At 38.4% G+C, this 27,825-nt stretch overlaps 2 protein-coding genes across 2 annotated transcripts in view; one reads left to right on the forward strand and one right to left on the reverse strand.

Moving 5' to 3' along the window:
• Positions 1–834: 834 nt before the first annotated feature.
• On the reverse strand, positions 835–4,021 carry mnx1 (motor neuron and pancreas homeobox 1). The gene is made up of 3 exons (XM_061713628.1): positions 3,456–4,021; positions 2,138–2,298; positions 835–1,553 (listed from the first exon to the last, which is right to left on the reverse strand). Exons 1-3 carry the CDS (start codon positions 3,943–3,945, stop codon positions 1,275–1,277), a joined length of 930 nt encoding a protein of 309 aa, XP_061569612.1. The 5' UTR covers positions 3,946–4,021; the 3' UTR covers positions 835–1,274.
• Positions 4,022–10,695: 6,674 nt separating this feature from the next.
• Positions 10,696–27,825, forward strand: part of ube3c (ubiquitin protein ligase E3C) — a 33,023-nt gene continuing 15,893 nt past the window's right edge. Inside the window, exons 1-16 of the mRNA XM_061713614.1 lie at positions 10,696–10,820; positions 11,380–11,490; positions 11,634–11,687; positions 12,714–12,788; positions 13,211–13,357; positions 13,473–13,588; positions 13,712–13,869; positions 14,589–14,742; positions 15,611–15,831; positions 15,989–16,140; positions 18,858–19,045; positions 21,711–21,797; positions 21,949–22,106; positions 22,268–22,494; positions 25,967–26,071; positions 26,379–26,466. Of these exons, the coding sequence (XP_061569598.1) occupies positions 11,425–11,490; positions 11,634–11,687; positions 12,714–12,788; positions 13,211–13,357; positions 13,473–13,588; positions 13,712–13,869; positions 14,589–14,742; positions 15,611–15,831; positions 15,989–16,140; positions 18,858–19,045; positions 21,711–21,797; positions 21,949–22,106; positions 22,268–22,494; positions 25,967–26,071; positions 26,379–26,466 (1,996 nt within the window). The 5' untranslated portion in view covers positions 10,696–10,820; positions 11,380–11,424. The remainder of the gene's footprint in view (positions 10,821–11,379; positions 11,491–11,633; positions 11,688–12,713; positions 12,789–13,210; positions 13,358–13,472; positions 13,589–13,711; positions 13,870–14,588; positions 14,743–15,610; positions 15,832–15,988; positions 16,141–18,857; positions 19,046–21,710; positions 21,798–21,948; positions 22,107–22,267; positions 22,495–25,966; positions 26,072–26,378; positions 26,467–27,825) is intronic.

Below are 27,825 nucleotides of genomic sequence, written 5' to 3' on the forward strand. Positions count from 1 at the left end.
GGGAATCACTCAAACGCTGCTGTAGATCAACACCGATCACCATGGGAACACCTAACATCATTCATTGTGCAGCGTTGCTATGAAAAGGTCCAGTGAGTTAGTTAGTCCTGAACGTTTCATCAGCATGGATTGGGCTGACATATATGTCAGATTTGACAGATTATAAAACAATTACTGACCTGAATTATTTTTTTCTTTCCATCCATCTTTCATCCAAAAAAAAACTCCCAAACCACTGTTATACAACGTGCAATTAAAAATGTAAGCTTACAATTTTTTTCAATATTTAAAAATTGTAAAAAAGAAAAATTATTTTCAGTCTGTTATGAGTTTATGAAAATAGCACCTGAAGCAGCCACATTTTGCTTAACTCGCCTTTTACGCAGTTTATTAATAGCAACCCATTGTGAGTGTGGTGTGAAATGTTTCTTCCGTCTGACCACATAATTTATGGTTCTGCGTTACACCAATGCAGACCCTACGGCGTACCCTACGCCGTAGGGTCTGCGTCGATTTAACGCAGAACCATAATTCAGGCTCTACTCGCTGTTTGCTGACTGCACGTTTGCACCTATTCAATGGGATGACAACGTGGGTATCGGGTGACAGATCGGACAGCGCTAACAACAGTGATTCCCGTGACCTGAGCTGTCAGAGTACAGAGACAAAACGCGGCCTCGAACCCGCACCTGCCACTAAATCATCCGACCAGGGACTATTTCCCCTTAAAAGAATGCGCCCCAATAAACCTACATTTGGCTTTTTATACAAAAAACTTTTTATTTCACATTGTACGCAGCAAGGGAAACGCTAAACAATAATTTACCATGCAGTTGTAGGTCTATGAGTGATTTATAAATACATTTTAGAAAAATAAACACAATTTTTCCGCGTGATGTAAGACGCACCGATGGGAAATATGACATCACACAGAGCAAGATGAGACAAACCGCTGCTAATTACTTGGTGTGGGGGGGCTCTAGGACTGACAAACCAACCATCACAACAGGTAAAGATTGCAGATGCTGAGCCAGTTTACAGCGACATGCAGTAGCCTTATTCACCTGTAGCAGAGTGTGATTCTCTTATGAGTAAATAAAACATGAGTATTATATTATTGCTTGTTTATCACATGTAGGTCTTAATTGACCTAATATTCTCATAACAAAAGTCTTCCTTTTTACGTTGTTGGTTAGAGTTTGAATTACATGCAACCGCATTTTTAGAGCGATAAACCCCCAGAAGTCTTTAAATTGATGTGGCCATTCTTCGCTTCAAGGCTGCGGACTGACATCGCTGTTGTGGTTCGGTTCGTCGTCCGAAGAGCAGTCTGACGAGTTGTAGAGGAAATTGTCGCCCTCGTCGTCGTCGCTGTCCCTGAAGTCTCTTATTCTGCCGTTTTTTGAGTCCGTCTTGCCGTGATAATCCGACTGTTCGAGTCCGTCTGATTTGTCCTTGTTGCCTTTCTGCTTCTCGGCCTCCTGGGCGGCCTGCTCCTTGGCCTTTTTACTCCTCTTCCACTTCATGCGTCGATTCTGGAACCAGATCTTAACCTGCAACACACGGCGGAGGGATACGCAGGTATTAATTGGTATTCTCTAGCAGCGCTTTGAAGTTGAAATGACAACAGTTTTAATATTTTGGGATTTATGCCCAGGCTAAAAATGTATTTACACTACCAGTCAAAAGTTGTGGAAAAGGGGAAGTATGTCCAAACTTTTACCTGGTTGTGTATTTATTTATTGTAGAATTTTACTATTGCGCCCTAGGTTGTGCTGCCAAATATGCTGTGTTCACATCGTCAAATAACTAAAATCTTTTAAATAAAATGTAAGGAATTAGGTTAATATCGTACTGAAAAATAAAAAAAAAATCACATATTTAACCAGCAAAAGTTGCTTGTTGCGCCTGTTAAATGACTGTAGTAGTAAAAGACAGATTGTGGATTGTCTTTATTTTCGTGTATTAATGGCAGATGGCAGCATTTGATCCTTGTTTACCTCTGAAAAGAGGAAATTCTCGTGTTAAGTTGTTTTTGTCTTTTAGTTTTTTCAATATATGACTTGGATTTCTTTCCAAAATAAGACAGTGCCATCTGTTTTGAAAGGCGGGGTCTCTGCAGAAGAGAGTTGTCTACCTGGGTTTCTGTCAGCATGAGGGACGTGGCCACCTCGAAGCGCTTGGGTCGGGAGAGATACTTGTTCAGCTTGAACTGATGCTCCAGCTCCAGCAGCTGCTGACTCGTGAACGCGGTTCTCGGTCTTCTGCACTTCCCCAGCAAGTTGGACTGCGCCTGAGCTGCGACACCAAAACATGCAGTTCACACATCTGGGAGATTTTTGGACACTTTCTAACCTGTATTTATATAAACAGTTTATGGAAATAATCCTCTACAAATAGTCTAAACATATTTACAATGTGGGCTATAATCAATTTCACAACTTCCACATCTCTTATGGCGTAAAAAAACAACATATTTTCATTCCTTCAGGTTCACTTTTCTCGAGGCAGGCTTTATCCACATATGAATATGTCCATAGACGAGTTATTTGCCCCCTTCATTTTGAACAAATCTGTTAAAAACGAGCAGAAACAAAAAAGGCAGTATCTGGTGAGCAGATCGCATGTCGACTGTGGCTTTCACACTCCACTGCCACTTTCCCACTGTCCATTATCTGTCCATTTTAGGTCCTCTCACAAAAACCACCACTGTATGACAGCCTCTTTATGCAGACGATAACATCAGACAGGAATTGTGCAACAAACATTAGAAATATAGGGAAATTATTTTTTATTATTTAAATGTTTGTAAGGCAGTGATAAAGGCTTTTAGAGCATAAGAGAGGCCTATAGATTGTTTTGTGGTGATTCTCTGATATACATACACATGAATATATATATATATATATATATATATATATATATATATATGAGACAGGACGTTATCTGGGGTCCCAGAAGAAGAGCGGATTTGTCCTTACTGTGATATTAATGATATTGAAAATGAGTTCCATATTGTAGCCTACTTTATTGTCCTCTGTATCATGAGTTGCCTCAGAAATTATTTGATAGGTGTAAGAATTTGGATTTGATGTGGGTAAGTGATACTGAGAGGCTCAAATTGATTTTTGATTATAAAGTATTTGCACTTGCTGACTATTTAGAGAAAGCGTGGGATAAACGAAGAAAAGTAACATATGTGAAAATATCCATTGGTTTTTGTTGGGGGAGAAAGAAATATGAAGTATTTTTATTTTATTTAGGCTATGTATTTATTTTTCAATTTGATTTATTTATTTTGTTTTTGTGGTGTACATAGCTCCCAATTAAGTGAGTGTGATATTGTATATTGATGATTTTCTGTTTCTGGTGTCTGTAAGGGATGGGTCTTCGGACATGACACAAAAATAATATTTATTTTGAATGAATAAGTCTGCAATAATATCCATACTCACAATTAAAGTCTGACATTTTTGGGAGCATCATGCCGGCCGTGGAGACCCGCAGCCAGTGGTCCAGCTGGAAGGTGCTGGCCGTGAGCTTGATGGGGTCGCTGTGGTGGTGATGGGAGCCGTGCGGGTAGGAGTAGGACAGGGCCGGGTGTTGGCCCGCCAGCGCCGCAGCAGAGTAGGTGTACATCGGGTGTCCGTAGAGAGCCTGGGCCGGGATCCCCGCGGTGCTCTGCGGGTGTAATCCAACCATCCCGTGGGGGCCGTTGAGGAAGCCCGGCTTGGGAACCAAGCCGCAGGTGGAAATCCTCGGCGGAGACGGCGTCTCGGTGCGTAAAGCCTCGGCTCCGGCGCCCAGCTCCGCGGCGGCCCCGTTGCCGGACGTCGGGATGGAGGAGGAGGACAGGGACGTCACCAGTGCCAGCGGGGATGTCTGCACTTTGGGGGGATCGACTGCTAAAAGCGCGTCGATGCGAAAGTTTTTCGATTTCTCCATTTGGTTTAGCGGAGTGCGTGTCCTTGTCGCCACTGCGGCTGATGTGAAACTGCAGGCGAAGGAGTCAGGACCTATTTTCCGACGTCTCAAAAGTTCTGATGTGATCCTGAGTGTGAGAGAGGAGCTCGGTTTGACGCTTAAACCCGGTCAGGCGGAGGGGATTGGTGCAGGCAGCTGACAGGGGGCCGTCCCAGCAGCGCATGGCCCAACAACGCCTCCTTCAGCCTGCATTATGGTTCCGCGTTAAATCGACGCAGAGCCTACCCCGTAGGTGCGGCGTAGCCTACGTCGTAGTCCTGCGTTGGTGTAACGCGGAACCATAAATCAGCCTTTTCTCATCACTGCTAGGGCAGGATGCTGGCAGAAACAGCACTTTATCCCACAAGAAACACTGTGCAATGTCCTTAAATATTATGAAAAAAAAAAAAAAAAACCTTTCTATACAGGCTTACCTGGATGCATCATCGAATTACAAAATGTCCAAGACAGGACTTGAATTTGACATATTATTTAAAAAAAAAAAAAAAAAAAAAAGACTTGATAGTTTAGTTTAGTTTAGTTTATTGTTTTGCACAGTTTTTAAAAAATATACAGGACATATCAATGATAAACACTATAGGTGCAGGAAGAGGCAAAAAACCCAATGGGCTTATTTGAAGCCTCCACCGAAGATATTAAAATTTCATGTCAAGATTAACATACAAAAAAAACAGAAAGTAAAACTACACAAAAGTGATGGCAAACTAATAATGCAATATATAAATAATAAAGAATAAAGACAAAAAATAAGTGTGTGTGAGTGTGCATGGGATATTGTTTTTACAACTTATATTATATTATAGTGTATATTATGTAGCATAGTGACTCATTTACGAATATTATTTTTATTCCTATATATATTTAAATTCCATCGAACTAAATGATGTCAATGCACCACCTTCATTGTTTACATATTTATTTTTAATGGTATAGTGTCCTTGCTATGTTGGATTTTTCTTGGTCTTTTACTCCATAGCATGGTATGAAAACAGTGAGCGATACGCACGAATGAATAAATGACTTTATGCACTGCAAGAAAAAAAAATGCTGATCGTGGAAATAAGATGAAGGGCAGTCTTCATTTATTGAAATCATACAAGGAAGAAAAAAAGACCACACGTGCGCAACAGTGCATCACCCTGAGAGGCGGACAGGGAAATTGAAGTGAAAGCCCTCCTTCTGTCCCCTCACGCCCCCATAACCTAAAGATGGCAGATGCACACCGACACGGAATAATGAAGCTGTAAACACATCAGTGCAGCTATCATCCTCACTCACGAGATTAGCAGGAAACCCAATTTTATTTTGTGGTTTGTGGGTCTATTTTCAAATATTGGAAACTAGATTCATCCATCAATAGAGAGTTCAATGGAAGAAAAAAAAGATCTGACCCCATTTGTAAAACGTGCCCAAATTATTTCAATTTCAGCACAATCTGTGCGAAAGGAGGTCAAAAAGGAAAAAAAGAAGTTATAATTGAAAGCTCTAAAATGTGATGAGGAGGGGAACGTAATCGGCCCACGCAGGCTGCGGGTGACTTCGGTCTAATAAGCCACTTAAAGTTAATGGAAGAGGAGGTCAAAACGAGAATTATTGACACCCCGTTGCCCTTAACCTGTCTACCAATAAAGCTGATTAGTTTTTGTCAATTCATCAGCCGAGCGCGCTCCCGGGACGTTTATTTGCTCGGGGGAAATCAACAAGTCAGCGGGTAGTTTTCAAGTAAAGGATCGCCATTTAATTGTGGACCTTGATGATCATGACCAATTACAGAATGATAACTGGGAGATTGATGTGGATGGGAGCCGGGCCTGCACGGAAACACCCAAGAAAAGAGAGGAGATCCACGCAATTAGATATATTTTTGTGTGTAAGAGTGCATTTTGAAAACGTAAAGAGTCGGCCTTTAAAGTCATTTTTTTATATTAACTAGTATTGATAACATTCTAATTCCAGACGAATTTATTCAGATTTTGTTGTCCTTTGCTCTTTAAATTATTGTAACTTCCATTTGTGGCCAAAAGCGAGATCTATTAAACAGAGGCATTTAAAACCATTTTGATTAGAAGCGTCTGCACAAATTTCCTTCGGGATCAATAAAGAATCTATCTGTCTGTCTGTCTGTCTGCCTGTCTTTAACTGGACATTCATTAGAAATTGGTCACAAACAGAGAAGTATACTTCCCCATGTCATGTAAACGCGTTCAGCCTCATGCATGATTATTCTAACAAGCAGCAGAGCTGCGCCTCGTCCCATCCGCGGTTTTAATTTCATTAAGGGCCCCGCATGAATATTTCTATTAAAGCCGCGATGAAATATGGATCCATTTACTATTGGCCCTCAGCGATCAAGCAGATTTATCACTGCTTTTCATCACATTTAAGAGAGAGAAAATTAATAAGCCGCCCAAGATGCAACCGGACTCTAAAACCTTTTTCTTTCCAGAAAGCTGTTAATATGCCCCGTAATTACGTTCACAATTAACTAAAATACGCATCAAACTGACAAATCGAGAGAGTTTATATATTAATTACCTACGGTAAATGTGTTCATTATGAAAAGGCAGTTTAAGAACCTACTCTGTCTCTTTAAATGCCATAAATACGGTCACTTAAATTGGCACAAATGGCTGCTTTCATGAAACGTGTAAAACTGCTTTTGAAAACATTAATGGCTCATAATCATTTTGATTTTTTAGCACAGCGTCCCTGGGGTCTATTCCGTCCGTCAGAGGAAAATCTTTAATGTCAACGTCAATACCACTGTGAGGTAATAACGAGAAAGACTCAAAATAGGCCACTAAAATTTTTCAAAGGATAAAAGAGACAGTAAAAAAATCGGGAGAAAACTGGTTCACTGGTTTGTTTGTGTCAGTTGACTGTATTTGATTGTATTTGTCAACTGCATTTTAACCACATAGGCATATGTTTGTTCAGCTAATAAGCGCTATAATATAATATCATAAGAATGTAATAATAGCCTAATTATATAATATGCTAATGACGATATAATAATAACAACAATAATAATCAGAACCATAAAAATAATAATGACAATGATAATAATGACAAAAATCATTATTCTGCAGATCAACATAATTACTCTGTGAAACTGAAAAATCCAATGAGATATTTTACAATAAATAATTTTGAAATGATTTCATAATTATTATAGCAAGTATTATAAATAATATCTAACAGAGGCCCCAGAACCATCCAACAGAGGCAGCCTTCTTCAGTTAGTTCAGTTTGTTTGTTTGTTCGTATGCTTATTTATTTGTTTTAAGTCTCTGGCTTTGATGCTGCAGTAAAATCTGGTCTTTCGTTTCTTGTAGATAAATGTATATATATTCCATACATTTTCCATACTGACAAAGATTATTTTTACTAATACATCAAACACCACACACAACATGCATAAAATAGGCAAGTCGAATTGAAAGCGTCTTCTATAGACTAACATGAACAGCCAATACACTCTTTTATGACTGCAAAGGTTTTTTTTTCATTTTTATTTTTTTTTATCTTTCAGCTAAATCCAAAATGATGTCTCTTGCGCTTGTGCTTTTCATGACTTGTCACTAGCATATATTTAAGCTTATCTATGTGTGTTATTTATGTTAAATAGGCTCTGAATGATAATGTACTGGGTATTGTTCTCCTTTTTCCTCCAACATAATAGGGTTTAAGCATATGTGTGTGTGTATATATATATATATATATATATATATATATATATATATATATATATATATATATATATATATATATATATATAATTCAAAATTAGGACATATGTTTGTTTCTATATTTAATACTTTATTTTCATGTCCCAAACAAAAACAAAGAGACAAATTACTTGATAAGTTAAAAATCTGTGAGTGATAGTTAATAAATAGTTAAGTTAGAGAAAGGAAATGCTTTTTATTTGTTATCTCTCATAAATCTGAGAATGAAAACAGTGTGATGAGGATAATGATAGCTGCAGAGAGCTTACGCTTTGTTTAAGTAGAAGGTTCCCCGGATTGAGCTTTGAGGTATACCACATACCTTTACTATTGCAGACAATTTAATCAAGAAAACTGCATCTGGATCAGTAGTTTAAATTATATTACATTTAGAGAGGTGAAGAACCACGGGGCTATTCATCATGGAAACTCATTGAACACTGAATCTCTGTGGACACTGATATGTAACTGTGCTTTGTAAATGTGGACATTTGGAGATATGAATATGTTCACACACATGAATGCAATTCTTGGTTAAACTAAACAGTAGCTGGAGAAGTATTAAATATATTACTTGAGTATAAGTACAAACAATGCATTTTGTTGGAAGTAAAACTTTTGTGTTGAACTTGCTAATCAAAGAACAAGATCTACATTATCCTGCTTTGTGGCTTAGTGTGTTTAATAACAACCTGATACAATAAAACATATGAAGTACTAATAATCAACATTTGACCATTCTACAAAATGTTCATTATCATTTTGGATGAATCTACCGATGGTTTTCTTTCTTTCTTTTTTAAGGACTATTTTGATTTGTGAAAATTCAAAAATGGTGAGATTTGTGAGTGCGTGTGCATATGTGTGTGTGTGTGTGTTTTTGTGAGTGTGTTATATTTATTGTGTTATATTTTTTGTAACACCACTAGTATTCTTGTCAGATATATTGAAGAAAAAATATAGATGGCATTCTAAATGTAAAGTGAATTTCCTAGGAAGAAGAGAGAGAGCAGGAACCATCCTGGAAAGAGACGTCCCTTTACATCATGTTCCTCCGACAGATTGATAGTGTGGTTGATATTGAGAAATTAAACCAGTGGGTAAGATATGCTGTCGTGAGACACAGCATTGAGGCACCATGGCAGCACAAGAACGGGCTCTGAGTATAAAAACAATGGAGACCTGGATCTACCACGCCAGGAAAGAACCCTGACTGGTAAGCTGTGACTTGTTATCCATCTGGACATTGTGGTTGAGAAACAGTTGTGATACATATGCACCAATCCCAAGCAACAGTAACACAAAGAAGGACACTGAGAAGGTTTAAACATGGACATAAGCAGAAAAGATGTGGAATGTAAGACAAGTGTACCAGCAATGACTGGGGCATTAGGGGCTGTAACCCCCAAATGGGCAGAATGGCACCAGCAGACTCCACAAGGAACATGGGGGATCTCTGTCAAGTATTCATCCCTAAAACTGGTAATATGCTGTAGTAGTGTATAACCGGTACCCAGACCGTGGTAACCTGAGCTCAAAGGACAGCAATTCTCAGATCTAGAAACTGTTTTGGCATACACTTTTTTGAGTGTTTATTTTTTAGGGTATATAGGTAATTATTATTGCACAGAGACAAACATCATGTCTTTTATAACCTTACTATACTAATTTCCAAGATGGCGCCGCCCAAGAGGTGACTAGTTGCAGCAGCTCCGTCGATTAATTTGTCTCGTTCCTATCTGTCGTGGACTTTTTTTTTTGGTCCTAATTTTCTTCTACAACCAGGCCTGCTCACTGTAGTAATGTACAATAACAACAAGATGTGCAATATAAACATCCTACCTGCTTGTTTTGCGCTGTTTCTCTTTCTTTCTCGTACTGCACTACGTTTTTCATTCCAATGTATATACTGTTTATATTTTGTAATTATATATATTTTTTTACTTTTTTTACCCTTTTGCTGCATTTGTGTGTTGTGTGTACTGCTGCTGCACAAAGCGAATTTCCCCACTGAGGGAGCAATAAAGGACAATCTAATCTAATCTAACTGGCTTCCAGTGAGTCAAAGGATAGAGTTTAAAATCTTACTGCTGGTCTACAAAGACCTGAATGGTCTTGGACCAAAATACATGCTTGATGTGTTAGTTCCTATGAAGCTCCCAGACCGCTGAGGTTCATCTGGATCTGGTTTGTTGTGGTTCCCAAGAACCAGAACCAAGCAAGGTGAGGAGTGGTCAGTTATTCTGCTCCTCACCGGTGGAACAAACTTCCTGTAGACCTGAGGTCTGCTCCAACTGTAGATCCTTTAAATCAGGGTTAAAAACATTACTGTTTACTGAAGCGTACTCTTAAATTAAATACTTACCTGCTGTACTCTACTGCCCTTACTTTTTAACAACTTGTGCTTTTTATTATTTTACCTCTTTTCATATCATTTTATTTCATTTTATTTGTTATTTAGGCAAGGCCAGGCAAGGCAAATTTATTTATATAGCACAATTCAACACAAGGTAAGTCAAAGTGCTTTACATTGACATTAAAAGCAGGAAGACATAATTAGACAGTAAATAACAAATAAGATTGGAAAAAATTAAGAATAAGATGATAAGAAAAGAAGTAAAAAAAGAAGTAAAAAATTGTTGATTTTGATGCTGATTTACTGTTTAATTGTGTCTTGCTGATTTTAATGTTGATGTAAAGCACTTTGAATTACCTTGAATTGTGCTATACAAATAAACTTGCCTTGCCTTTCCTTTCCTTGCCTAATCTAATCTATCTCCTTCATCATACCCATCTAATCTTAGTCTGGATTTTTGCCTCCGAGAATGGCAAGTCTTCAAATTATTATTGTGTAAAGTAAACGGAGTATGTCCCCAGAAGTTGAGTAAATCAGGAACCTTCTGAATGGCTCCAGTTATGGGCGGGGATACATTGTGATTGACGTTGCTCCTGTCCAATCAGCTGCCTGGGATTCGCCGGAAGCGGAAGTAGTTAAGTTAACTATGTTGTGTTGATTTTCAGTTGGAAAAGACTGAGACGTCTGGATTTATCTGAACAGCCTTTTCAGAGTTTCGTCTTCTGTTTCACTCATTAATACAAAAGTGAAAGGTAAACAATGTGTAGTCCGTTGAGTTATGCTGCTCGTATGCGTATTTGAGTTAAAGGGTGTTGAATAAGAGGCGTGTAGCGTAGAGTTAGCCTGAATGCAGCTAACTAGCCGGTGCCTCGTTAGCTGCGGCGCCAATGTGAACAAAATCATACCGCATATTCGTATATCAGTCCATATTACAAAGTGTCATCAATAAACATATTTTATTTGAACTTATCTGTCGATGCTTAGTACTGAATATCATAATAAACGAGCCTTGTGAAGCCTGTCAGCTGCTGAGTCATGAGCTAGCTGAGTTACCCAGCTAGCAGACTATTGTTATAGTAGAAATGAGGTTTTTAGTGGGATAACTTACTAAAGTTATCTCTGTGTGGCTGTCCAGCAGTTTACACTTTAATCTGCTTTAATGTCCCCACAGTATAAGGCGTGTATTTGTAATGGTTGTCCCTTGTGATAGCTGTGTCTGTAGAGGCTGCTCACATTATTATTGTTTCATTTCCTCACTGATTTCGCTGTAAAGTCAGATTTATAGTCCAATATTGTTTTGTTTTCTTTCAGAAATTGGCGCAAACTTCTGAATCAGTCAATGGGAATAATCTAACAATGTTCAGCTTTGAGGGAGATTTTAGAAGAAGACCCAAGGTGTCACTGGGAGGAGCGAGCAAAAAGGTAAGTGTCACTTAGTTATGGAGGAAAATTAATACAAAAGATAGCAGCCAAAGTTGTTACAGGTACTCTTATATTCAGTTTAAAGTTATAAAGAATGCTATTCTTTAAAGGCTTCAGCTTCTGAGTTGCTTTTTTTTTTTCAGGAAGAGAAAGCATCTTTGTTGCACCGTACTCAAGAAGAAAGACAAAAAAGAGAGGTAAGTCACTGCTCATGCATTTGATTTTGTCAGTATGAAATAACTATTGGTGATGTTCCTCTTAAAAACAAAATGAAAAAATTGTTTTTAAAAATTTAGAACGATTTACCAGCAATGACAATACAATGATACTAAATGAATGAAACATTGTCTTCATAATACACACTCAACAATGTCATCAATGATTTTGTTGACTTCACACTGATGACAGTTGTTTAGCTATGTACAGTTAGTATTTTAGTTATTTTAATTGCACTTTCACTTTCCACTATGAATTTTATCATTTTATTTCATTTTATTTGTTATTTGCTGTTTAATTGTGTCTTGCCGCTTTTAATGTTGATGTAAAGCACTTTGAATTACCTTGTGTTGAATTGTGCTACACAAATAAACTTGCCTTGCCTTGCACACAGTTGTGCAGTTATGGTTACAGGCTGCACACCAGCAAAACCCATTCACTTAGCAAAAAGTCTCTCATGTTAAGTGGACCTGGTACCTCTTCCATTCAGAAACATTTTAACCTATACAGAATACACATAACCAGTCACAGCAGGGCAGGGCAACATCGCCACTATTCAAAAGCACCAAGTTGGATACAGAATTGCTAATAACACCTTGGATCAACAAATTGATCATTCACAGTTGTTCCTACTCCAAAACACATCATTTTGGATGTCTTCTGTTCATACTACCGTAGTCTGATTGTCACTCCGCATTAGATTGTTTGTTACTCTGGTTTCTTCTGGCATCCAGAGGCAGTGTCCTCTGCATCCATAGGTACAGCCCCCTGGAAGTCAAAATTGAATCCAGTGGAACCAAACTAATTCTTTGTATCCAAGATAAAAAAAATGAAGGTGGCTGTCCAGCTTCTATAACTGTGAAATTAAAATTGGTTAATCTGTTAGCTTTACTATGGGGTCCCAAAAGAATTAAGTATGGGTTTACCTTACATTTGAAATCTTTGATGTTATAATTCATTAATTAAAACTAAAAAACAAGTACAACTCCTCCTTTTCTGTTGTTTAGGATGAAAGAAAGCGATTGAAGAATGCCATCATCATTCAGTCCTACGTACGTGGCTACCTGGACTTGAAACGACAGGTGTGTTTGCCGCCACAATAAGACTGTTAGTTGCATTCCACATTTATGATCACAGTAAAGATCTGACATCGACTAGTTCTGCTGCCTTTTATATATTTTCATTCAACAGGCCTACTGTTTTCTTTTTTTTTTTTTTTAACATGTGTCCATACAAGCATTTATTACTATGAGTATGTTGTTGCCCAGTAAAGGTCATAGGACATATGTGGCCACCACTAGGTTTACATTGGCTTTGTGGGGATGTTTGCTTGTGACCAGGTGTTCTTGAGTCATTCATTCACACAAATGCATTGAATACTTTCTGTAGATGTCAAGCTGTTGCATTTGCTTTTGCACTCTTAATGTTAGTATTTTAAAATGATGCTGTTCTAACAAGCTTGAATTCTTTTCTGTGTAACTTGCAATTGTTTTCTCTCCTCCAGTATGGTATTCAGAGGGCCCAGTTTGATGAGTGGGTCAGCCAGACACAGGGAGGGGGAGCTCAACATGTTCTCGATAGTGCTGGTCTCTGCCTCTTATCAAGACAACTCATATTTTTCTACAGACAGAATATAGATGCACATAGATTGGTGAGAATACATAATTATGTTGATGCTTTTTAGTAAGATGCTGTTATAATTAGGGGTGTATGTGTCAAAAGTAAGCGTCTATTCTAAATTAATTTGTGTCTCTGTGTTTACAAAGATATGGCTATGCCAGAATCTGGTGAAACACAACCGCCAGTTTGTGAAACTGTTGGTCAGCCCGCAGAAGCAAACCTGTATTTTTCAAATCAAGAGGATTTTAGGCTTCTGCTGCAGGTAAAGCATTTGCAGACTTGCTAACAATCAGATAAATGTTTTACTCAAAAAAGTGGTTGGATATTTGAAGAAACTGAAGTTGACATGAGTTTCCCTTTTTTCTTTATCTTTCTCTTTTTCCAGACTTCTGCAAAACTGCACAGATGATAGTTTAAACGTTGCAGTTCCCATGCGCATGTTAGAAATATTTTCTTCAGAGAGAACCTATCTTCCTGTTATTCCAGATGCTGAATATGTAGCGTCATTACTCGAGCAGATTTTGCACTATATGGTACAGAAAGGTAAGTCAACAGTAGTTGTCTTTGGCTTATTCTTAATATATTCATGTTTGGATTAATTCCAGGATTTTATTTTAGGGCCTGCTCACTCCTCAAGTAAAGGAGGAGACTTGAGCTCAGTGTAGGGCCCTCCTGGGGTTGGTAGAGGGTGAGCAATGCCCAAGACTGACTTAGGTAGGAGCACTGGGTGATAAAAGGAAAAAAATTGGGATAAAAATATTCAAAAAAAAATCCAGGATTTTATTACCGGTATATACAGTTGTTGTTGCTCTGATAATCTATTGTGCTGTCTGTGCAGGGATGATGCATAGAACCATCATTACAGAGGCTGTTGATAATAAGAATGACTTTTTCTGTAGTTTATAGCAGCTCAACTACAAATGTAGCTTTATGAAGGCAATCTGTCGAAGAATATGAAATCTACAAAGCTGTTGACTGTGTGTTAGTATCAGTTCATCTGAAGTGCTTGAGGACTTTAATCTGTACGAGGACACTTCCTGCTGTGACGGACACAGCGCTTTGTTCAGGCTATGCCCTTTTCACATATTTTGCTTTTCTTTAGTAGTCCAGTTAAAAATTATTCTCATCAATGCAAGGCACCTTTTTAACACCAGTTCTGCACAAATTAAAGAAACATGCACCGCTTTTCATTTATGCTGTAAATACATTGATATCTAGAAATTTGTCTTAGGTCTTTATTTTGTTCTGTGTCCTCCTATCAGGTTACTACAGGTCGCTGTATACTCTCGTAAATCACAGGCTCCCCTCCAGTCTGGAGTACAGTGGATCTCCCTCTATCCCTCTGGCAAGCACATTGTTGGAGCACATCCTCAAACCTCTGCACTTTACTTACTCCTCATGCACAACAGGCGCAAGGTACGGGAAGAGAGTGTAATGCTCATTTGTTTTCAACACTGTCAAAAGATGGATTTCTTAAACGTGTACATTCATTTCTCACCAGAAATAAACATTGCCTCCAATTTTCGCTTACTTGGAGGTAAATGTTAGTAGACCCAACAAATTATATAACTGACTAATTGAATTCTCTGCTGTGTATTTTGCATGAGAAGGTGTGTTCGAAAATTAACATCTGTATAAAATATAGATCCATTTAGCATAGCATAGGTTTGTATGATTTGTAGAAGATCTATTCTTATAAACTATTCAAGTTTGCAGACCCCCCAGTATCTACAGTAAAGAGTACTGAAGATAGGTCAACAATAGCATGAACTGATGGTCTTTGTCTCCAGTGAATTCTTTCAAAATCATCAATTTCACTGAGACAAACTGTAGCTCTTTCTTTTGTCCCCTCTGGTCAGTGGTTAAGGAGTAATTGTTTCACAGACAGATTTACAACAAGTTGTAAAAGTCCCCCTCGACATGCCTGCCCGCTGCAAAGTTTTGAGCTGTTTGCCCTCAGTTTGGAACATTTTTAGTAGTGAGGAGCTCTTTTCTTCTTTGAAGAAAAGCAAGGCGGGAGTGAGAGAAACTTGTGTACACATTGATTCTAACAGGTAATTATCTGACTTGGCCCACCAGATGTGTGTGACCGGGGAACACAAAGCAGCCCTGTTAGGAAAGACAATATTGGAGAACACATTCACCACAAAAAGCGAGATAATCTTAAAACAACCCCCCATTGTTAGTGACTTTCTGTAAGAACATCTTTTTGATTTTGTTTTGTTTGTGCATGCTAACCTTTTCACACGCTGCATCACTAGCTAATTTATTTGTTTTCTTGCAGGCAGTTTGTGTTTTCAGCCTTTACTGGGGAGTTCATCTCTGCGCCATTTACCGAGCAGATCTTTCACTTCTTTATCCCGGCACTCTCGGACCGCCATCTCTTATTCCCATTTGAGGCCTTCCTGAGCTCTCTCCAGGGCACGGTTGGCTCTTCATCATCAGCTCATAGCCAGGCACCGTGGCTGCTGTACTTTGTCCTCTCTGCGGGGGAGAACTGCTTAGGTAAGGACTGGAGTAGAGTTGAAAGTTGCGCACATTAGCCCATTATTTGTCCTGCCTCATTCCTGTTTCCGATATATATCTCTTCATGTTTTAATGTGACTGATTTACAGAGAGGAAGGCAGGGTAATGTGTACTGTAAATGTTTGTGTTTTGGCAGGATCACTCACGGAGGAGGGTCTGCTGCTTTACCTCCGAGCTCTGCAAACACTGCTGCCACTGCTGCCAGTGTCAGAGAGCAGCAGCAGGCCTGAAGTTACTAGTGACTCCGAAGATGACGATGATGCTAACGTCCACCCATTACCCATGCAGGTACAGCCATTATGGGCATTGATCTACTAAGGGCAGAGCAATGCAAAACAAAATTGAGAATTCTTGCACCTCTCTTTAGTCTTTGGGCAGCACAAAAATATTTTCAGTTGGTTTTTATTTAATAAAACCAATGTTAGTTAATGTGCAAGTCGCAGTGTCCTGTACACAGAAAGAGGAAAGTAATAGTGTCCCCTAAGCCTATATCTGCTCCAACATTTAGTATAAGGACAATAAAATCATTGCAGGGTATTCCCCGCTGCACCTAAACCAAGTACATTTTTCTGAAGGGAAAGGTAGAACTTTCCCCATGAATTTGGTGAATGCTCAGTTAATTTATAGCGTTTTTTTCTGCATCACCTTCCCTTGCTTGGCAATAAAGAATTTTCTGCTCTTGGGTGGCTTCAAGTGTAGTGGTGGCTGGCGTTTCCTGTAGGGTTATTAATCATTTTTAATGGTAGAAATTAAAAGCAACACAATGTTGTCAGTTTATAACTAAAGGTCTCTTTTATAACGAGTGCTATACCTTCACCTGAGGAGATCGAGCCAAGCGAGTCAGAGCTAGGAGGCTGAGATTAAGACATAATGGCTTTTGCATTGCTTCAGGCCAATACTGTTTCTGATTTGCAGGTGTTTAGAAATCTTCTTGTGTTGCATTCTTTGCATGCCACTGCACTTGTCATATGTTGCATTTTTTTACATGTGACAAGACGCACATGTGTGCCATATGTTCATACTTTCCACATTATCATTTGAGGGTGGTTAAAGTAAAAAGTCATTTTTCTGTTTAATAATGTAAAACCAGTGCAAATGCCAATAACATTTTTCCTGTAGCTTATCTGGACTCCAGTGCATACTTGTACCAAAAATTACCGGTACTCAGTAGGCTGTCCCCCGTGACCCAAGTCTCATTCCATTTTAGTTATATTTGTATAACCCTTAAGCACCCTGTTGCAATGCTTGCCCATTGTGCTTAAATTAATGTTACCAGTAGAAGGATTTCTATCCAGCATCTTCACAGAGGTCCATCTGAAACTAGGGTCAAAAATCATTGCTCATTCCCATCGTGTTTGGCAGAGCTGAGCCACTAAACGGAGATGACAAGGGAGTTAACTGTACTAATCACCAAAAAAAGAAATGGAAATAATTCAACATTATTTGGAAATCACAAGCCTTTGCCAAGACGTTTGTGGGTCCATGCCAGTAAAAGGAAGTACTGGGGTTCTGCAAGCCTCAAAGGCACTCAAAGTTTTTCCTGTACTTCAGGTCTCAAAATGCAAAAATGATTATGTGTCAAACGCTTTTATCTCTTGTGAATACACGAGGTGTAATTTGCTGCATCCAAGGATTTTTATGCTTATAGTTATAACAGTTTTATAACTGCTTTATAAACACTGATTTCTCAGTGACATACATAACCACACATTGTCATGGGTAGTGTCAGAATGTAATAAATTCTCAGCATGTTTTATCAAATTTATTGATCTAAACAACAGGGTCTAAGTTAACAATGTAATCAGTGCCAGTCTCTTCCACACTAAGCTGTCTTTCACTAGTGTCTTCTACATTATGTTTATGGTAGGTTTAGCTTCTGTCAGATGTGACAGGTTGTAAAGTAGCTTTATCATGAACATTGTTACTTACTGGGCACCACAAAACCTAATATTACCACCTTGCTGCTGATATTGTCAAATAAAAAAAGAGTGAAAGACAGAACCAACCAATACGGACCAGTTTGGATTATTGGAACTATATATGCAACATAAATATAGAAAATAAGTTTAATCACAATCTCATCACTGCCAACCAAGGTTTTAGATCTGTGGTGGCACACACACTTAGTAGTGTTTGTAAGAAAGTAACCATTTTATGAAACAGAAAAATGAATGTTAACCCAGACTCAAATCTATTTCCATGAAAGCACAAATACATGCACCATAGAATATACTGTCCTGTGTGGCTTAAAAGATCACACAATCAAAGTAAAGGCAGTGTAGTGTATATATAGTGTATGGTGTTCTCATAAGTCCATACAAGTGGATTACAAATGTCAGTGGACGGACAAGGAGGAGGCCTCTGCTTTCAAAACTTGCCTATTTTGTCATTGATATACAAGTATTGATCCAGTTTTTTGGAAGCAGAGGTCATAACCTCCTCTTTTGGAGTCTATTGAGAGTAGTCAACATGTACAGACGTATAACAAGATTACAGACACTGGTTGGCGATACCAGTACAAATAATTCATTTTTTGACACTTTTTATACACATACAGAGTTAAAATGATCTTGGTTTATCTGTAGGGGCCCTACCCCTATTATCACTTAATTGGATTGACTTTTTTGAGTCTTGTTGAAAGGTTACAACAATAATTTTGTTTTGATGATGAAGTCTGTTGTCCCCAGAGTTACATGGACAATAATTCCCATATTACTACAAACTAACTAAGGTCCCTAACAAAACTTGACATTCCTTACCACCTACTATTAGGCCTCACTTTGTTTTAACTCCCCAATGTTACTTTAATTTATTAGGAAATTGGTACCTAAATTGTTACCCAGTAATCTTTTTTACCTGTTAAGTCAGTCCACCACTGGGCAATAAAATGTTCATCATCAATTGATGCAAGTTTGAAATGAAACATGATTAACTGAATTCAATAATGAACTTTCATATTTGCTCATTCCAGTCCTTCAAAAAACATCTGCTTGCATCTCTGTTAGGATGACAGACGGATTTCTGTGCAGCTGATAACAGAAGAATGTGTCCACAAGCTGGACACCAAGCAACAGACCAACGCCCTGCTGAACCTGGTGTGGAGGGATTCAGCCAGTGAGGAGGTTTTCACCATGATGGCTTCCATTTGTCACACACTCATGGTGCAACATCGTCTCATGGTGCCAAAAGTCAGGTACGAAAACACAGGTGTCGTATTTAAATGGGTGTGTCTGATTCAAAACATAATGAATTTGAATTTATTTTTATGTCATGGGATTTTACACATCGCGTCAACTATTCCTCCCAAGACCTTATTTATACACACAGCCAGCAGAGAGAAGAACCGTGCTTTATGTCTTTCTGCGCTGTAAGCAGTAATGTAAATAACAGTGAAGTGAGACAGGCAGTTATCAGTGGCTGCATCCACTGGCATTTACAACCGGCAGAGGAAGCACGGATGTCAGGAAAGCTGTCAGTTCTGGATGAAGGCAATTACCCCTTCTTAGGTTGATTGCATTAGGTCTAGGATGTCAGAAATGGTGTGGGTGGGGAGGGCAGGATGGTGCATCACTGATCAAGAGGTGATCTAGACTGAGCTTCATGGATAGTTAACCTGCTCCAGTTAATTACCAGTGGAGCCTGTAGCTCAGGAGGATTGGATACATGTATGTCATATTCAGTTAACAACTTTATTTTACCATCTTTTTAAAACTAAGCAATGCATATTCAGGTAAATGAATATGTGCAACTGCAGTCGGGTCATCAGCTACTAATTAAACACTGCTATTTGGAAATGGTAGAGCAGAATTTCAACAGTTTCAGCTTCTACCCTCTTATCCCTCTTTGATGGCTTCCCCCTCTTCTCCACTTTTATCGTAAATCCTGTCCTTCGTCTTCTATCATTATTGGATATCTGTACAAAATAATTAGCTCACTGAGAAAGATTAATCACTGCACGAGTGGACTGGATAGCTTTACAAGAGGCTAAGGAGAGCAAATTGCATCCTGCCCTTGATTTACTGCTCTTACAGCAAGAAAAAGGAAAGGCTGGCCAGTCGTGTGACCAGCGCACTGCCTTTTTAATAAATATGTAAAATGGCTTATGAAACCGTGCTTTGCCTGGTGTTTTTCCATTGGATAAATTAAAAATCCAGTCAACTGAGAAGAAAAAAAACATTTTTAATTTATTTTTCTAATTCTCTATTATAGATTGTCTGCTTTTATAGTAGTTAAATCTATTGGAGACAATATTTGGTTTACTTTCACTCTGATCGTTTGTTTTCAACCAGTATAACACTCTGCTGCTAACAAGGTCATTCTGATGAAAGTGATCTTCATTTACTTTGAATGGTTGCTGTTAATTTTGTGTTGTCATGAAATAATGATGTTAAATAAGAAGTCAGCAAAACTAATTTGCACCGAGGTGGAAAGTTGCTCCGGCTTCATGCTATCCAATCTGACCCGAGAGCGGCTGCTGTTTCTTTCTTTTTTCTTTTTTGTTCTGCTAAGATTCTTTCATCACAGCAAAATGAAATGATCCAAACATTATTCATCAAGCCTCTTTTCTTTCTCTCACATACACACATACATGGAGCCCTTTTGATGTCTTGACTTTGTTTATTAGTGGTTCATTCCATGATTGAAATGGGGGTTCGGGTTCTCTCGGGCTGTAAATCAGCATTGCAGCTGGCATTTAGTGCTTTGTTTCTCATTTCAATCAAACACCCACATGACTTGTTATGAGTCCACAGCACTACTCGGTGCTTCTCTCTTGAGCCTTGTTGCACAGACAGATGGTCTGTGCTCTCTACAAACCATTTTTCAAGCCTTATTGAGGTCTGTCTGGCAGCTTTCCCTAATGTTCATTTCCATTCTGGGATTTTTCACTATTTTGCCATATTGGACATCGGGACCGGAATTTGAATGTATGCAGTGGGATGAGAATATGAAGCAAATATAGAACTTACCTTTTCTCACTCAACCTTCTTTCTTTTATTTTTTTTTCCCAGCTCTTTTCTTTGAACTTTACACCTTTCCCAATGTGAATAAATGTAGCTGCCCTACTAAAGTCAAGCATCCTTATAACTGGCACAGCTATTCCTCCACAAGGGCCTATTATATGCAGGGGCACTTTATTTTGCTTTTTAGCTTGCTTACCACATTATTGTCACCTGTACCTACCCTTGGTGTGAAAAGCCTTACACTTTAAGAGTATACACACACAAACACACATACACTTGAACAAAGAGAACCTTCACACTCGGGTGCCAGAGCTGCTGAGTGTAGAGCGCCTTTAGGAAAGTATGTGGGCCCTTCTCAGTGTTATCACGTCATTCACTGAGAGTGTGGAAGCATGCTAGCGCTTCGGGGTCACAGCAAAGACCAGGCGGCCCCTCCTCCTCTGTCCTCCATTGTCTTCCTCCCCTTGGCCATTAAGTTAAATTGGGCTCCAGCAGGAAGCCAGAGGGCTGTTTATGACCTGCACTGGGCACCCTCGCCAGCAACTAGTTTACTAATGGAAGCTACCTTGCCTAAATAAAGCTTAATGGCTCATTTAATCTCTTCTTTTGGCCCTCACAAAGTATAAAAGGAGAGAAAGGCCAAGAAAATCCTATGAAGGAAATGTTGGTTAACAGTGTCATTTATTTCCCCCCTCTTTTCTTGTCCTCTTGTAAACAGGGTGAAGCTCACAATCTCAATATTGCGGTTTAGTGGGGAGCGATTTATTTTGATTCTCACATTGACTGTCATTTGAAATGACTCCAACACATGTCCGGTTTCTTATGGATGAGAGCTGTATACTTTATCAAAAATAGATGTTTGTTTTATATGTGTCTCTGCTTCTTTGTTGTCTGCAGGCTTCTGTACAGTTTAGCTTTTAATGCACGTTTCCTGAGGCACCTATGGCACCTGATAACTTCCATGACAACTAAAATGATCACAGGGTGAGCTACTTACACATCATTTGTGTTTGTATCTTTGTATGTTATGTTATGATCTGATCTGATGTTTATGTAGTCTTGGGTTGTCTGTTGTATTTCTGCTTATATAAGTATATTACTTGTACTTAGTTTCTTGTTTCTGTTTGTTTCTTAGTTCCATGGTGCCGCTGCTACAGCTGATCTCACGAGGGTCTCCCATGACATTTGAGGACTCGAACCGCATCATTCCTCTTTTCTATCTCTTCAGCTCGCTCTTTAGCCACTCTCTAATCTCCGTGCATGACAGCGAGTTTTTTGGGCACGAATTGGAAGGTAATGGTCTTATCAATCAATTTAAATCAATCAATTGTTGAAGTTATTCAGCTCTTACCTCCAATGTCCCTTATTTGTTGCTCCTTGCAAAGTTGTTATTGCCCATAAAATAAATGTAAAGCTCAATTTGGAGACGGTGAACACGTTCTCCTTCTCAACAGGACAGGTGCAATCGTCCATGATGCCCTTCACGCTGTCAGAGCTGGTGACTTTGTCTCGCTGTTTAAGAGATGCGTGTCTAGGAATCATCAAGCTGGCCTACCCTGAGACCAAAACAGAACACCGAGAGGAATACATGGCTGCTTTCCTCAGTGTGGGTGTCAAGACTAACAGTGTGATCCAGCAGCGCATCCAGGCTGAGCAGAAGCGCTGGGTGCAGCTCTTCAAGGTGAGATGGATAGTATTTGCAGAACGTTGCAGTACGTTGTTGTAAATTATGCGTATTATTTTTTTTTTTTATGAATTGCGCTGCCTAGGTAGCCCAGTGTTTGTTTGTTTTTTCTTAACCGGGGCAATGCACAAATTTAAGTGTGACTGAAAGGAAATATTGATATTTAAAAAAAAAACAAACAAAAAAAACATTTTTTTTTTTTTTACTATATATTAAAAAAAAAACATTATTAAAAAAATAGGAAGCCGTTGGCAACTTCAAACACACACTTCAAAATAAAACAAAATAAAGCTTAATTCTTAACAGGACTACGTTTTTCAATCATGAGACACTATTGAGAAATTAAATGTTTCCCCTCAATAAAATTTTAAGAAAATCAAAACTGATAAACATGATGAAATCACTTGAAAATAAAGTAATTATATCTGCATTCATCATTGTTGAAGCAGCAGTGGGCCGGAAAGGCGGACATATTTGATAATGTACAGTTTCATATGGGACAATAGTCCGCATGGATGCAGGTCCTGCAGCTTTTTTTGAATATGGGATCAGAAACGTCAAGGAGAGCTTACAGGACAAGGCTGGCTGAGAATGATGAAGATACCTTTAAATTATTGTATTTAAAGGTCTGTCTTACTAATTGCACTTTCTCCTGGTATGTGGCTAATTTGCAAAAGACATGATTTTTGAGTCTGAAAGCAGCATGACTGGATGTACATTACTTGAATTGTTATTAAGCTATAATTAAACAAGAGTAGAATGGAAATAGACAAAGTGCAACATTTAATTTGTGTTTGTTTCCTAGCACCAATATTCTCTTTTTGCATGTAGAACAAATATGAGAGCCCATATAAGAGAAAATGTCAAAATGAATCTACAGAATGACTGTTTATGCAGCAGCTCCATACTGAAGTTTCAGGAGATGTGCTGCTTCTAGTGAACACAAGCAAATATATTTGACTAATTTCCTTACTAGATACTCAGTGTTTTACTCTACTATTTATGCTTTAGGGTGTAATCCATGATCTGTGACACATTAACATTAGGACTAATTGTTGTGTAGTCCCTCTGTGTGTTGAGGCAGAGTGGTTTAATGATTTATCATCTGTGTTAGTGGAAGTCCAGCATGTGTGCATGAGCGGGCAAAGACAAGCTCGGGCGCTACAGAGGTAGCCTTTTAGTTATTTACTCTGGGCAAATGAAGCATAAACAGTATTTGCCTAATTCCCCTCTCATTTGACATGTTCCTTTCATTTATCCTCTTGCATTTCCTGCCACTAAAATAGCATTTAAGCTGCATTCATCTTGTCGGTTAAAGGCATTCTTTCAAAAATGAACACTGGCGTTCTGTAAAGGGTGGCAAATACGTGAAGAGCACATTGTGAATTTTTCATAAAAGATCTTCTCAAAGGCCTCTTGTCAGCTAAAACGACCCATTAAAGAAGTGGGGAGCAAGGGAAATGCATTTTCCAAATTGAATGGTGGGATTTACAGTCGGTTTAACGCCACTGACCCCTAACACGCTAATGTTTGGTTCGTGTCATCAGCCATCCCTCCCATCTTTTATCACCTCCATTGTCGAGCTATCTATTTAATTGAAAGAAGTTAATTGAATGAAAATGATCAACTAAGCTTGTATTAATATTGCTAATGGAACTTTCTTCTTGGCCATGTTTGGAGAACGATGTCACACTGGAGTTTGGGAAAGGCCCATTAAGGTTTGCACTTAACCCGATGGGCTAATTAAGGAATGCTTATTCATTCCCAGAGTCAAGGGGTAGGTCTGCTCCACACCCATCTCCATGCACCTTTTACAGCATTTTGCACTTGCCATTATTGAGGACTCCAGTTGCGTCCTGATGATTGGCCAGGATTGATTATCACTCTATGAAAATGACACACCTTAGCAAAGAGCATTTGAATTGAAATAGTCAACCTTGGGTATTATATGGAAATGGACTGACAGTAACTATGATGACAGACGGATCGCATGAATGACACACGTGGGATTACTCAGAGAAGTATGACATTAAGTTGCCATGGCAACATAAGAGTCTCTTCTATTCAGATGATGACTGCAGAAATATTTGTCAGAGAAACTGACAAAAAAAATCTTCTCATTGATAGTATCTCAAAGATTATTTTGCTTTTTGCCTTTTTTTGTGTCGTTGTAGTATATGTGCCTTTATGACAAGGAGCACCTTTGCTCCTAGAATGTTTAAATGCACCAGTAGAAGATTTAGGAGGGCCACATAAATCAACTTAACTGTGCCACTTACATGCTTTTTTCCGTCTTGTTTGCATTACAAATTAATAAAGAAAAAGTAAACCAGTTTCAGAAATATATGTATGTATGTGTGCGTGTATATGTATATATATATATATATATATATGTATGTATGTATATATATATATATATATATATATATATATATATATATATATATAAAACTTCAAAGGAAATATGTTGAAGACTACAGAATGAAGGATTGCTTTGAGAGGGGAAAAAAAATAAACCTGCAGTCTTTTTAAACAGACACCAAGTTCAATGAAGCGTTTCAAAATGTAAAAGTAATTTGGTTGTTTTGCAAGTGAAAATTTGTATTCATTAGTAAAGCACCAGTAATGCAACTAAGGTAATTTCGATCGTGTTCAATTGTACATTGATGTATCGACACATCTGTGTCACATGTGATGAGCTGCGCATCATTCCAAAAAATCTAACTCCACTTTTAAGTCCAGTCTTTGAAACGATAAAACAAAACCCACAGACCCCACAGTTAGACTGTACGCAGGCTCTTCCTTTTAACAGTAGTTGTATGCATTTAATTACAATAAATTCTTGTATATTTACAAGTCAGTCTCTTCTGTGCATCTATTATTTGACTCCTGCCTTTTAAATGTTGCTAGTGGCTGAAATCTGGAGCTGTTTCAGTGCTTTCAAATGTTCTTGGGACCAAAGAATTGGACAGTTTTTACAGCATCCAGAGTCAGAGAGAATAAAATTATTGAAGATTATAAAGTCACTTTACATTAAAGTGAAATATCATTGTAATGGTGAGCCTGGCCTGCAACCCAGATGAGAGGCGCGGTGCTACTTGCAGGATTGAACTGTGAGCTTTTGTTTCCCTGTCCGATGGCTGATGTCAGCAGACCTCACCAGCAATTAACAGGGCTGGAAGCCGAGGGATGGTGCAGGTCGTTTTTCTTTTATACTCCCCATAAATGGTGCACTAATGGCTAAATTCTCAAATTGCTCCCCCGCCCTCCTCTAAGGGAAAGCAGTCTCATCCTACTCAACAGCCTATACATGAATGAAAACTTTATTTTATTCTCTCTGATTTCTACCATCAAATGTAATCTAATTGTGCTTTATGTGAATTAAGTTGGGATACAATTGCCAGAGTTGAAGATATTAATGTCAGTTGTGTATGTGTGTTTGCCTTTATGGTTTTGATCTACAACTCAGGTCATAACCAACTTGGTGAAGATGGTGAAAGCTCGTGACATCAGACGACCCTTTTGTCCAGCAGGTCACTGGCTTTCTCAGGAGGTCAACATTCGAGCTGATAAGGTGCTTAATTGTCATCACATCTTTTTACTTTCTTGTAAGAATTTGTGAATTTAAACCTACATATAACCAGCTATGGTCTAATGCCTGATTTCTATGTGCACATTTCAGTTGATCTTGTATTTATCATCCCCAAACAAAAACTCTATACCCCAACCAAGACACCCACAATGCAACATGTTTAGAGTACAAGGCTTGACCGTTTAGAGCTTTGGATTCCTAAAGCAGATATCTTGCATCAAGACATCAAAATGAAAGCAGCTGTCGTGCTCTTCTGGTTCATCATTACCTACCTTTTTCTTCTCTCCAGGTCACTCAGCTGTACGTCCCATCGGCGAGACATGCCTGGAGAACACGGAGGATGGGCCGTATTGGACCTCTTCAGTCAACACTTGATGGTACTGTAACATTATGTTTTTTTTGTTTTGTTTTTTGTTTTCCCCTTGCAGGAAGGCAGGGACATATCACAAAATGACAATTCAAGAATGAATTGAGCTAAAATTGAGGTTGATTGGTTTGCGGACAGTGAGATGATATTTTCACAAAATGATTGGCTCCATTTAGAACTTTGTCCTTCAAAACTGGTCCTCAGCTCCCACTGCCGTACACGTTTTAGTTGTTTTCCTGTTAACACCTTGGCAACAAGATGATGTTGATGCAGTCATTTGAATCAGGTGCGTTGGAGCAGAGAAATGTCTGAAACATGCAGGACAGCGGGTCCTGAGGGCCAGAATTGAAGGACATTTTTTATTTTGGGCTGTGGTGGACTTGACTAAACAGCAGTTCAATTTTGTCATCGCCAATACAAGGTCTTAGCAAAACATGAATGCAACTTTAGAGGGGGAAAAAGTTGTGATCCAGCATAATTGAAATAGATAATGCTATGACAGACATACGCCATAATCAAAACAAACAATGGTATGCAGCTTTTTGAAAATGTTTTATTTATTTGTTTAGGACCCAACAATGTGTATGTGACATGAAGTAAAAGCACATTTAAGATGGGATTCATCCAGGCTACAGATCTTATAACAATAATCACAGTGAGCAACATGAAGTGATTTGAATCATCTAATAAACATGTTGCCGTTGATGTCAACAAAATGTAGCTGTGGTAAAGAAAGGCACTGAAATATCTAGGGCTGGGTATCGATTCAAATGTCAAGAATCGATTCCAATTCTTAATATTCAGAATCGATTATCATGATTCGATTCGATATTGATTTGGCTTAGTGTTATTTAAAATGTTTTTTGAGCTGTTGCCTGAATTATATGACTGTAAAATAACTAGTGAAATAATAATTTCACAATAATTATTGTGGAATAACTAAGAAATAAATAACTCAAACAGGCCTTTCAATATCCATTTAAAGTGAAAAAAAGAAAGAAATTGCAACAGTTCATGCAGTAAACAAATCATTTTAGCTTATCTAATTTATTCTGTCACCACGCACACATATTGCCATGAAGCACCTGGCATTTTTCAGAAGTGTCATGACAAACTGTGTGTCCGACTACTGGGATTAAAGTTCACCTGGCGAAAATGATGGGAAAAAATAAATAAATACAAATTTTTCTTTTTTTTTAAATCGATCTTTAGACATAAGAATCAATTTTTAGGAATTAATATGAGAATCGATTTAGAATCGGAAAATCGATTTTTTCAACACAGGCCTAGAAATATCAGCTTTTATATATTTACATTTACTGACACCCAAGCATAGTGCGTGCAGGACACCACAGTTAAAAGCAATATA

The sequence above is a fragment of the Cololabis saira genome, chromosome 22 (genome assembly GCF_033807715.1).
Source record: "Cololabis saira isolate AMF1-May2022 chromosome 22, fColSai1.1, whole genome shotgun sequence".
NCBI classification, from domain to species: domain Eukaryota; kingdom Metazoa; phylum Chordata; class Actinopteri; order Beloniformes; family Belonidae; genus Cololabis; species Cololabis saira.

What these genes read in the sequence shown, in the direction of transcription:
- mnx1 (XM_061713628.1), bottom strand. Translation starts at nt 3,945, where the DNA reads ATGGAGAAATCGAAAAACTTTCGCATCGACGCGCTTTTAGCAGTCGAT. An exon ending in AAAAATGTCAGACTTTAATT is followed by an intron (nt 2,299 to 3,455) that starts GTGAGTATGGAT and finishes TTGGTGTCGCAG; the next exon opens with CTCAGGCGCAGTCCAACTTG. An exon ending in TCATGCTGACAGAAACCCAG is followed by an intron (nt 1,554 to 2,137) that starts GTAGACAACTCT and finishes CGTGTGTTGCAG; the next exon opens with GTTAAGATCTGGTTCCAGAA.